Source organism: Narcine bancroftii, chromosome 13, assembly GCF_036971445.1.
Source record: "Narcine bancroftii isolate sNarBan1 chromosome 13, sNarBan1.hap1, whole genome shotgun sequence".
Classification (NCBI taxonomy): Eukaryota; Metazoa; Chordata; class Chondrichthyes; order Torpediniformes; family Narcinidae; genus Narcine; species Narcine bancroftii.
Window position 1 is genome coordinate 27,053,394 of NC_091481.1, and position 12,433 is coordinate 27,065,826.

The 12,433-nt window shown below is 37.1% G+C and overlaps 1 protein-coding gene and 1 long non-coding RNA gene across 4 annotated transcripts in view; one reads left to right on the plus strand and one right to left on the minus strand.

The window, feature by feature from the left end:
• The window catches only part of LOC138748599 (copine-8), a 276,255-nt gene extending 266,964 nt beyond the window's left edge, over nucleotides 1-9,291 (plus strand). For all 3 annotated transcript variants that reach the window (XM_069909068.1, XM_069909069.1, XM_069909070.1), the window contains one exon: nucleotides 5,580-9,291. In XM_069909068.1, coding sequence (XP_069765169.1) covers nucleotides 5,580-5,768 — 189 coding nt within the window. In that variant the 3' untranslated portion in view covers nucleotides 5,769-9,291. The remainder of the gene's footprint in view (nucleotides 1-5,579) is intronic.
• Nucleotides 1-12,433, minus strand: part of LOC138748601 (uncharacterized) — a 55,290-nt gene that overhangs the window by 4,376 nt on the left and 38,481 nt on the right. The window lies entirely within an intron of this gene.

The window sequence follows — 12,433 nt, forward strand, 5'->3', positions numbered from 1 at the left end:
ACACCACCCAGCACATGCTCTGTTCTTGCTGATGCCATCAGGAAAGAGACGTAGGTGCCTCAAGACTCTCACCACCAGGTTCAGGAACAGCTGCTACCCCTCCACCATCAGAATCCTTAACAACAATCTCTATCAGAGACAATTAAGAACTCTTACTTGTGCACTTTATTGATTTTTTTTTTAAAATTCTCTCTGTCTTGCAGTTGGTTTGTTTACAATTTTTTTTTGCTCTAAGAATAAGTGGAGAACAGGCATATAGTTCTATGGAATTGAGAGCATGGGCAGACAGGAGCTTTGAAAACCAGCTAAAAGGATTAGGTAGGAGTACAGAGAAGATTCACTTGGATGTTATTGGGAGAGGTTGAGACTTTATCCCCTTGAGTCTAGGAACTAAGAGAAAAGGCAACCTTAGATTTATCAAATTATGAGGGGCATGGATAAGGTTAAATAGTCGCATGATTCGTATTTGTGGTCTCATTCAAGCCTTAAAAAAATGACAACAATAAAAGCTAATGGACCATCAATTTTCCCAAGTCTTCCTCTATTTTACTTACATGCTGCATCTTGTGTTTAATAATACTTGACGTTCAATTTTCTAAAATTAATAATTCCACAAAGTTTACCATTTTCTTGGATTCTCTGCATTGTGGAAGAGCAAGCAAGCTAAGTGGAATAAACAATGCACATGTAATAACCTCCTGTTATTCCTCTCTATTTTATGTCTACAAGCTCTTAACATTTTTAAGTTATTTCTTTGTTCTTTTACACCATTTCTGCTTTCATCATCTTAATGGCCATCCTTTGTTAATTTCTGAATTTTATGATCTAATTCTATTCACTGATGGATCAATATCCAGGTAACTGATCCTTTATCTCCATTTGTTCAAAATGAAAGCCACAGTACACAGATTTCTACAATTGGGTATATGATTTTCCTTTACATTTCTGCAGTCACATTCCCTCTTCAACTCAAGTCCTTTAGCTACTCATAATGGAGATGGAGTGTTGTTTTTCAGCTTGACATTGAACATCATGAGATCCTTCACCAGTTGAGCACAGAAACCCACAAAATGGTGGAAGCCGTATCCCACCTGCAGCTAAGAGTACAGGTTCTATATTGGCATGAACCACTTTGGAACCCAGAGAACAAACAACACAGAAACAGGACCTTAGGCCCATATTATCTGCACTGAATACAATGCCAAAATAAACTAAATCTCTTCTACATATTCATGTGTCTACCAGCCTTCCCAAATGCTAGGATTGTATCTGCCCCCACTACACCTGGAGTGTATTCCAGATACTTAGACACTTTGTAAAGATAAACTTACCTCACCTTAAACACTAATTGTGCTTCTCATAATTTTATAAACTTCCATAGGTCTTTCATTAGCCTCTGATCCTCCAAAGAAAATAACCCATTTATCCTATCTATTAGCTAATACCCTCTAATCTAAGCAGCATCCTGATAAATCTTTTCTGTATCTTATCCAAAACCTTCACATCCTTCCTGTAATATCATGACTAGAATTGCAATACTCCAAGTGTGGTCTAAGACACCCTTGCTCTTATCCTCAATTGGAGTGGAAAGAAGTCATCCTTAATTATAAGGGGCTTCCTGCCAAGGTAATGAATAGAGATACTCATTTGTTTCTCCATATAACCCTTTAATCCAGTGGTGGCCAATCTTTTAATTAGGCATACAGCATGGTAACAGCCCATTTTTGTCCACGAGTACATACCGGGGTGTAGACTTGTGGGCCGAAATGGCCTGTTACCGTGCTGTATATCCAAACTTAAATTTAAAAGGTTGGCCACCTGTTTAATGAAGCACAGATTTTTCAAATCACCAATGTACTATATATTAAAAAACATCAAAATTAAAAATTATTATTCAAGATCACTTTGAATAACATCATGTTCCCTTGTGTTACCACATTACAGAGCAATTATTGGAAGCAAGAGTTACAAAGTTGAAATATGCCCTTCAGTCTGCCCTGAACCATCAACTTTGGTTTTGAAATTAACTCAGTGATAAAGCAGCCATAGCCATTCAGGGCAAAGAATTCGAATGATTCACAGCTCTTTGAGGGAGGAGATTTCTTTTTTTTAGTCCTAAAGTTCCTTCATTTACTTGGAGACTTTTGCTGTTGACTTTAGACAACTCAGCCAAAGGAAATTCCTTCCAGCATCCACCTGTGGAACTCTGTTAAAAATGTGGAGTTTCAGACCCAAAATGTGTTCGACCCTAGTATCTGCATATTTTCTTGTTACCTCTTATAATTCTAAACTCAAGAGAACACTTGGCCTCTTTATTTAAGGAGAAAAACTCACCATTCCAGAGTGCTGAATCTTTGTATGAGATAAATTAAAAATGTTTCCTGATCTGTTATAAATTGAATTTCATTCTACAATTATTGTACATTTTAATTGTAATAGTTTCCAATTATACAACACCCCTCCAATGTAGTAAGATATCCCAAAATATTTTACAGGAATGCTGTACAATGAAATTTAATACCAAGCTGCGCAAAGACATAACAAGGGGAGAAAACAATAAGCTGCAGACGCTGTGATTGTAGTAAAAACATAAATGCTGGAGGAACTCAGCTGGTCTATTCAGCATCTATAGGAGACAAAGATATATTACTGACATTTTAGCCTGAGTCCTTCTTCAAGGAGGGGAAAAAAAATCTCAGAATTCAAATAATGGGAGAGGAATCCAGACCAACAAAAGGTGTTAATTGGATATGATAAGGGACTAGGTAAAATTGATCATGTCTGTGCGAAAGGAGAGACGATGGGAAGGGGGGGGAGAGCAAGGGATGGGGTAGGGTTTTAATGAATGCCATTTGGAATATAAGTTGTTGATTCTCCAATTTATGAGTGGTCTCAGTCTAGCAGCACACGAGACCGTGGACAGACCTGCTGGCAAGGGAATGGGATGGAGAATTGAAATGGGTGGCCACTGGGAGATCCACGCTATTGCAACGGAGAGAGCCAAGGTGCTCAATAAGCAATCTCCTTCCAGTATCTGGATGCAGTACATGACCCCTGCAAATTCACAAGTGAAATAAGACAAGCGACCAAAGGCTTTGTTAATATATGCAATGTTTACTTTTTCTTTAAGAACTATACATAGGAAGAGATTTTATTTTCACCAGTGGATTGTAATTGATACCATTTCCACTTTAAAAAGCACATCACAATGGGACTGTGACATGAACTTCCAGTATGAATCATCTTTGCATATCTGACTTGATTTCCATGTCAAAATTGCATCATTTCTCATGGAGCACCAACAGCAAAATAATCCCTTCTATACTGAACCCAGAGTACATATCTTTCAACACACTCAGAACAAAAAGGTTTAAACACTCTTCCAAAATTTAGAAGCAATTTGCTCACCACCAGTTTTAGTCTTTCAACCCATCTGTAAATCAGCCCTGACTCTTCCTCTTTGAAAGAGGTAGATAAATGTTAGTCAAGATTTCCAGAGCCTATGGCTCAGCGATGACAACAATCAAGTTTCCTGGCCAGAAATTTTACTGCCCTACTTAAAATCCTTCCTTGGTCTCCCCTCATTAACTGAAATTCTCCTCTAAGACTACTATTTGGATATCACAGAACTATACTAAAGTTTTATACAGCTGTAGAATGATCTCCCTGTGCTTGTATTCTATATGAAATATACCATTCTGTTTACTTAACCTCATGTCCTGCCTCCTTCAAGGATCTGCCAAGTTTTACTTCAAGATCTCCACTCCTCCAGTTTCTCATAATTTATTATCACTGCATCCTTCACTTCAGACTATATTTGTCCTGCATTACTTTGCTCTTTTTCAAATTGCCTTTGCCACATGTCCTGATAATCAGCCTATTGAGATCTTCCTGCAGTCAATAAGCTCCTATTTCACAAGCAAACCACAATATCAATGTCTCGAAAGTATCCCAGATATTTACTGCAAATACAGTGTTCACTCCACGTGACACAATATGGAGAAGGCAACGAGTTTGCCATTTACATTGTGAAATTACATATGGAGCAAAACTGGTACTTGGTTTAAAAAAATGTACAATTAGTGTATAATATACATTTAAAAGAGCTAATAAACACCAAAGGTAGATAATAAATATTCGCAGTTACCACTGTGCAAGAAAAACAGTAGTGTTACAATATTGCAAATAGGCTTTTTTTTTAAATGGTCTGTGTAGTTTATGATTAGAACCTGGAGGTTTGGTCTTCAGGCTTCACAGGGACCTATGAGTATATTTGCATAGTTCCAGGAAAGTGGAGACTCAAGTGGACACAATGGTGTCCAATGGTGGGGCATTTACAACGAAAAGTTGTGATATAGTTGTACAAGACATTGGTGAGACTGTAGAGTAGTGGGGTTTTTTCTTTCCACTCACATTCCACTTTAAGTATTCGCTATGCCATAGGTGCTCTGTGATTAGTAAGGGATTGCTTAAGATGTTATGTGGGTGGAAAGAAAAAGTTTGAAAACCACCGTTTTTAAAATCATACTTAATGGTCTCGTTATGTGCTCGGTTTCATAACTCCAAAGGAAATGGGCCAATGACAATTTTTCTCAAGCAAAATATTTCAGAAACAATTGGGTCTAGAGCAGTGGTTCTCAACTTTCCCTTCCCACTCACATAAGAGTCACAGATATATTGAATGTTCTTGGTCTGTTTACCAGGATAGATGATTCTAGAATTAAAGGGCTCAGCTTTTAAGTTGTAAGGATAGAGAGTGAGGAGGGACCTGAGGGAACACTTCTCTAAGAGGGTAATCCATATCAGAAAAAGAGGCTACAATAGCAGATACAATTACATGTTCAAAATAAATTTGGACAGAAAAACAGATGTGAAGGGCTTAGAAAAATATGGACCAACTGCAGGCAGATGGGACTAAAATGTCAACTTGGTCTGGATAAACAAGTTCATCATCTGTGCTGTTTGATTCTATGACACTCCACCTGTAGCTAAAACACTTGTTGATCAGTATCCTTTCATTTCTGCCAGTGATCAAAACTTCAGTCCAATATTCCATTTTTTCTGTTGGGAACTTTCTCAATGCCGTGGTAAAATTCTTGTGCTATTCCATTTGATTTTCCTTGTTAGTTCAACAAAATAAATCAATCAGATTTATTTAATGAATACATGTGTTAACCTGTGTCTCTCTAAATTCTGATGTAGGTTTTTTTTAAAATGTATTCATGATCAATGTTAGAAAAATAGCCACTGATGCCATCCATAGATTTAATCTGCATTGGCTATTTACTCAAAATAGTGTCACTGTCAAGAATGCCAAATATTATATTTTTTTAATCATTATTAGATCTGACAGCATTTTTTTCTTATATTTAACATTGAGATAAAGCAACTAATCTTCATTTTTTGAAGTAGAATATGTTTTGAGTGGATTATTAACTGGAAATATTAATAATTAAAATATATGGTTATCAGCCAAATGTTAATCATTTTGTTCAGATTTTACCATTCTTCATTCTGGTTAAATGCTTTCCTTGTGTCTTTGGTCTACCATTGATCAAATTTTTAAATTTGTTTTTCAGTTTGTTCCTTTTCGGGACTATGTTGATAGAACTGGAAACCACGTGCTGAGTATGGCTCGACTTGCAAAGGATGTTTTAGCTGAGATTCCAGAACAGTTTATTTCATACATGAAATCAAGAGGAATTAAGCCTTCCCCTGCTCCACCCCCATACACTCCCCCAGGTTACCCTTTGCAAACACAACTTTAATAATGTCATCATCCATTCCTTTAATAATAATTCCCAGTTATTATTTCTGACCTGAACAGAATGTGTCAACTATATTTTTTATCAGGTTACACTACAAATATTTAAGGATGTTGTCAACATCAAAAAAATTTCGATTGGGTTTCAAATTGCATGGTGCCAAGAGCATGAGGAAAATCATAGAGAAAAGCTACTTGGAAAGCAAAGAACTGAAGCTTTCAGATTGGGAGTTGGGTGGGGGCCAGAGTAGTTTGTGGTTAGAGCCCTGTTCTCTCATCTGCATTATCCCTTTTGGAATAAAAATTTTTAAAAAGTAATGATATTGGGAAATGACAAAAGTTTGCAATGTAATTGAAATCAAAATCTTTAACTGTTGTAAATAATTGAAAGTGCGCTATTCTTTTTCTGTTAATGTTTACATGTAGATTCTTTTTATAAGCATTTACTTCCTTTAACCACAGTTTTAAATTTGGAAATTGTTGTGATGTTAGTTTGATACACACCCCTATTTGCTGCTGAGTAACTCCAATTAGGGAAAAAAAAAATCACTTGTGGACTAGAGCAGATATCCCTAACAGTCTGGCCAGCAAAGGCATAGTGATGGGATTAACTCTTCAACAACTGCCAAAAAGACAACATAGCACTTCCAATTGTAATGCCAAATCAATGGCTGATCCTTTCTACGTTCCACTTTGTACAATTACTTCAAAAGCAGGTCGAAGGAAAACAAATCAAACTGAAAATCAAGGGTGTAAAATCTAAAATTGGAGACAGACGTAGCTGGAAAAAAATGTGACAATAAAAGCTTTGCAGTCTGACCTGTAGCAACTAGTGGAGCAAGAAACTTGAGAATTGTAGTATTAGATGAGAAAGATACAATTTGAGAAAAGCTGCACTATAATTGTGCAAACCTGTACCTTTTACGTAAATGTGCTCGAGAAGTAACTGACAATGTGATCTTTGGGCTAAGGAATCCTGTTTATTAACTGTCAATACATTTGTAAAGTATTTGTTTTTCTCCTTCAAATAATGCTCTGGTAACATATACAGTTTTTGAAGAGAAATACACTTTTTTTTTTAAAGTTGTGTACCAGGTTAAATATTGTACAAAATGGCCTTAACTCCTCAGTAACCAATGTAACATGTTGTTTTTTTAAAACATCTTTCGATTTTGAAGTTTTTTTTAAATTCTTTTCCATTGGTAAGGAAAGTTGATGCATAATTTATTTACTATTTTGCACATTTAACTAAATTAAATTGAGCTTTTGCAAGAGGTGCTTGAATAAGGGGGGAAATTGTTCTGTAACTGTAAATCTGAAGTTTTGAGGGAATGCCAACGTTTCTTAATATATAGGTATACAAGAATACATTATCAAGATTTAACACATGTAATGGCCAAAATATTAATAGAAATGGGAAAAACAAAACTCCAAAAACATTTCATGGATTTTGTATACTTAATACTATCACTAAGTTGTATTTGTGCCACCTGTTGTGGGCCAAATTTCTTTATATGAAAACAAACTATAATTTTTTTAAAAATTAGAATTAGCTGCGATACAACCTTTCTATGCTCAATCTTACTAGAGAAGATGGGACCAAGTACACGTTACCATTTGAAAAGACACAAAACTAAATTACTTCTCAGGCTGGAGCAGAACTACTTCATCAGATGGTATATTTTTTAACCAAGATAGAAAATTACAGCATACAAGTTTCATGCTTATTTAAAAAAAACCGAAGGTGACATTCTGTGTTCAACCACAAAGTTACAAAACACTTGTTTGGCAAATGTGATTCAATAATTTGCTGATAGTTAACCCTCTTCCCCGAGCACTCTCAGGCTGGCTACCTGTTATTACGTAGAGCTTTAATTCTGGTATCATTTGATATCCAATTGAAGGTACAGCATTTCCACTTTTTGCATTATCCCTTCTCCAACATGGATAGGAAATCAGCTCCAATAATTCAGTTTGATTATTTAGGCTTTGCATTGCTACAGAGTTTTATAATTTTTTGGGTTAGATTTTATCTGACGTAATCATGTGGGATACCTGTAATTCTAAAAGTTAGCATTTGAACAGTTTTAATAATTAATGGTAAATTACTGAAATGTCTAGTTTATGTCTGAAGCATGTCACAATTCAAGCTTATAGTGAAGTACTGTTTGAGTAAGCAGGCGTATTGAACAGTGATTTTCAGATGTGCTCCGATTGTTTAAACACCAGATCACTTTTACATGCTATTGTGCAAATTGTTTTCATGCACTCTTATGTTGTTTACTTACTGAAATATTATGTATGATTATTTTAATATTTAGTAAAACTGTAATTTGAATACTATTACTTTTTGATGTTATTAGAAGTAGACAAACCATGGACAGTTATATTAATTTCACTTAACAAAAGCCTCAAGGATGAGGGATGAACAATGTCATTTATTCCCAATATAGATTTCAAATAATTGGATGATTATTAATCATTAATTAAGATTTTTAAGCTTCAAGTTATAAAGCCCCAACACAGCACATAATAAAACCATGGCATTCATAGTTTCGGTAGCTTCAGAAATCCAGCAAGTTGGTTTACCCAATTAAAATACAATTTCCTTAGATGTGGAAAATTACCTCTTTGTTACACTTAATCTAACAAATGAATCTGATAACAAAAATTATGTGCATTGCAGATCAATTTCAAAATACGTGTTATCAAGGGGAATAGCCTAATTAAAAAATGTTGGAAGTGCATCATGAAATAGAAAATATCCAAAAAACCTTTTGTATCCTTGTTCCATTTAAAAAGACCTAGGTGTCTTTTAAGGAAAGACTAGATAGTTACATGGATAGGAGAGGACTGGAGGGGTATGGCGCTGGTCAGTGGGACTAGGAGGGTGGGGATTTGTTACGGCATGGACTAGTAGGGCCGAACTGGCCTGTTCTGCGCTGTAAGTGGTTATATGGTCCTGTTGCTAGTTTGCCTGTTTCAACATAAATTCCACTTCCTTAATTTTGTCACCCTAAATAGACCTGCAGCTTTGCTGAGCAAATATCAGTGACCTTGTTTTTATAAAGGTCAATACGGTAACAAAGATTCAGACGAGGATGCCTGCTACTAAAATTTTCTAGGTTTCCAAATTTAGTAAAATATGAGAAAATATTATAAGCCCCTCTTCTTATCTGGAAAAAAAAATACAGATACGTCCCCATTGCATTTTGCATGTATTATTTGCCCAGGTTTATCATTTATGTCTCATTTACATGCCATGTTTTATTAACTCTGAGATTTCTGATAATAAAATATAATCTTTACAAATCACAAGTCAGAGGATAAACAGCTCTGTAGGTATTTAACTCCCTCTGGTCTTGCGGAGCTTAAAGTTAATGGTTTTCTATACAAAGTTGTGAGTTTAAGATAAATATGAATTTACACAAAAGAAATTGAACCCATTAAGATTTGAATGTTATTTAAAATTGGTGATTTATTTTTTGATATGTAATTTCTATTAAACTCACAAGAGTTGGTTTATAGTCTCCTGTTTGGTGTTTCCACTTTTGTAGTTTTGAACCCATACACTTGCTGATGGGACTATCGGCTATAAAGAGGCATTAGTTCAATGGCATTATTTCTATCTGCATCTGGTCCTCAAAGCAATTTCAACAAACTGAAAAAAAGACTTGCTTTTATATGCCACAAACCTTTCAGCAAGTGCTTTGAGTCAACCAAGTACTCTAACTGCAGTCAGCATTGCCATACAGGAAATACAACACCTGGGTTGTACATACCAAGCTTCCACAGCTGAATGTTATTGGAGTGATAAAGACTTGCTAGGTCTCTTAAGCCATATTCTTATTATTCTCAAGAATAATGCCATAATTTTATCTGAGCAGATGGAGATACTAGTTCATCTTCCACCACTGGTTTCAGATAGAGTCATACAGCCATACAACGTGGAGGTGGGATCTTTGCGGCCAACTTGCCTGTGCTGATCAAAATGTCCCATCCACACTGGTACCAACTGCATGCATTTGGCCCATTTCTCTCCCATCACATTCTTTGTATCCATCCAAATTTTTCTTAAACATTGCACAAGTACCTACCTGCCTCAATCACCTCCTCCAGCGTATCCCCACCACTCTCTGCGAAACCCTATGAGCCTTTCAAGTGATGCAACACTTCACTTGTATATCCACAGGACTTGCTTACTGGTCCAGTGTTCTCTTTGTGGCATCCTCCATATCGGAGAGACCAGTCACAGATTGAGAAATCAGTTTTCTGAGCGCCTCCTCTCCGTCCGCAACAACACCAGCCAACCACTTCAATTCCGAGTCACACTTGGAGTCTGTCCATGGCCTTGTGCACTATCCCACTCAGACCACATGCAGATTGGAGGACACTCTCCAGCCAGATGGCATGAACACTGACCTTTCTGCTTTCTACTAAATCTATTTGCCTTTTCTTTCCCTTCCTTTTATCCACCCAGCCATCCCTCATCCCTCTCATTGCTGCTGTCTCCACCCTCCTTTCTCCACCTATCATCTTCCACCCCCACCCCCACTCTTTTGTTCAGACACTTGCCAGCATTTTCTCATACCTTGATGAAGAGCTCAAGCCTGAAACATTGGCTATGTATTTTTCACCTTTGCTACACGAAGGACACCGTTTGAACTGCTGAGATTCTTCAGCATTTTGTTTTTAGGGTAAAGTTACCCCTCAGGTTCCTGTAAATTCTGCCTCCCTTGTCTTAAACCATGTTCTCTGGTTACCAATTCCCCTTCTCTGGCCAAACCTGATCTATTCCTCTCATCATTTTGTATACCTTTCTGAGATCACCCCCAATCATCGCACACCAGAAAAAAAAAATTTGCCTGCTCAACCTCTCGATAGCTCAGGTTCACCACCAACCTCCCGAGTCCTGGCAACACTCTCATAAATCTTCTTTGGACCCGGTCTTGCTTGATAATAGGTTTCCAAAAGTATGATGATAAAAACTGAACATAAACTCCAAGTGAGGCCTCAACAATATCTTAGACGTCATAACTGCTCATCATCAGCTAAAGTATTGAGAATAGAAATGTGCCAAAAGCACCTCGAGACTCAGAGTATTGACTGATGGAGCTAATATGCCAAAAGCCTTTTTGATCACCCCCATCTACATGTGATTCAGCTTTCAAGGTACTATATACCTGTAACAGATCCTACCATTGGTTGTGTAGGCCCTACCCACGTTAGATCTCCCATAATGCAGCATTTTGCATTTCTTGGAATTCCAGCACCCATTCAATCGAGATTCTGCTGCAATCATTATTAGTCCAACTACAATATCAGACGCTCATGCCCATGAACACTTTCATCTAAATCATTAACACTGTTTACAAACAGCACTGGGGCCAGCACAGCACTAGACATAGGCCTCCAGCCTGTAAAATGTTCCAATATCCTCCTCTACTCTGATATCTCATCTTGAATCCCATTTTATTTAAAGTCATAAGAATAGGGCATGGGCCTATAGAAAATCCTCCAATTATCATGGCTCATTTTAGCAGCATTTGCTTTACATCCTTGATTCTCATAATATTCAGAACTCTTATCAATCTCTTTATATAAACTCCATAATTGAACCTGCATCACCTTCTGGAGTAGAGATTTCCAAAGTCACCACATTCTGATGAAAGAACTTTCTATTTAGTTCTGTCCAACACTGACTGACCCATGTTTCTAGAGACCATAACCTCAGGAAACATTCTTCCTGCTTTCAATCTGCCCAGCCTTGCAAGAATTTTATGTTCTAATGAGACCTTTGATCATTTTTCTGCACTTTTGAGATGACAGGCCCGATCTGTGCAATGAGGGTCCAAAGCTGCGATTGCATGAACTTGCCTCGTGAATTTGCAATTGCACTGTGACAAGTACAACCTCATTAGGAGCATAAAAATATATGCAAGTGAAACACAAAAGTCTGCAGATGCTGTGCATACTCTGGTCACTTCAAAGGCTTATACATTTGCACTTATACATTTGCAATAAAATATCCTTTCTCCTACATCCAAATCCTCTTGTAATAAAGGCTAATGTACCATTATTCCTCCTAATTGCGGTTGCACTTGCATGTTGGTTTTCAGGGACTTGTGTACAGTACACACATAATAATCATCAGTACCCAATTGCTCACTGTAGTTCATGTTCTGTATATCTGGGTTCTGAGGGATTCTTTATCGCTGGCGCATTGCAGTGCACACGTTCTGTTACTTTGGATCCTCGATATATATAGTTAATAAACTAGGTTTGAAGTTGCATGCTTTCATTTATTTAAATACGCAACATGGTGTCAGAAGCTACTAAATGGAGACCAAGAGGCATAGTTTACTGGCCTACAATCACAGACAACATAACAAGGAAATATAGTCATGCTGTCTGTAACAGCACAAAACCAGACCAGCGAAAAGAACCACTCCTCCTTCATCCAGTTCCAGACCTGCCTAGATACCTTTGAATTGCGCTGTCAGCAGTATTTGCTGAGTTACCAGTGATTCTTCACAGTATAAACTAGGTGCAGCCCGTTTCCAGGAAGCAAAGCCTGTGCTTCATGAACGCTAACTGACACAGAAACCAGATATGCCGAGATCGAAAAAGAGTTGTTGGCAGTCGTTTTTGCATGTTCAAGATTTCACA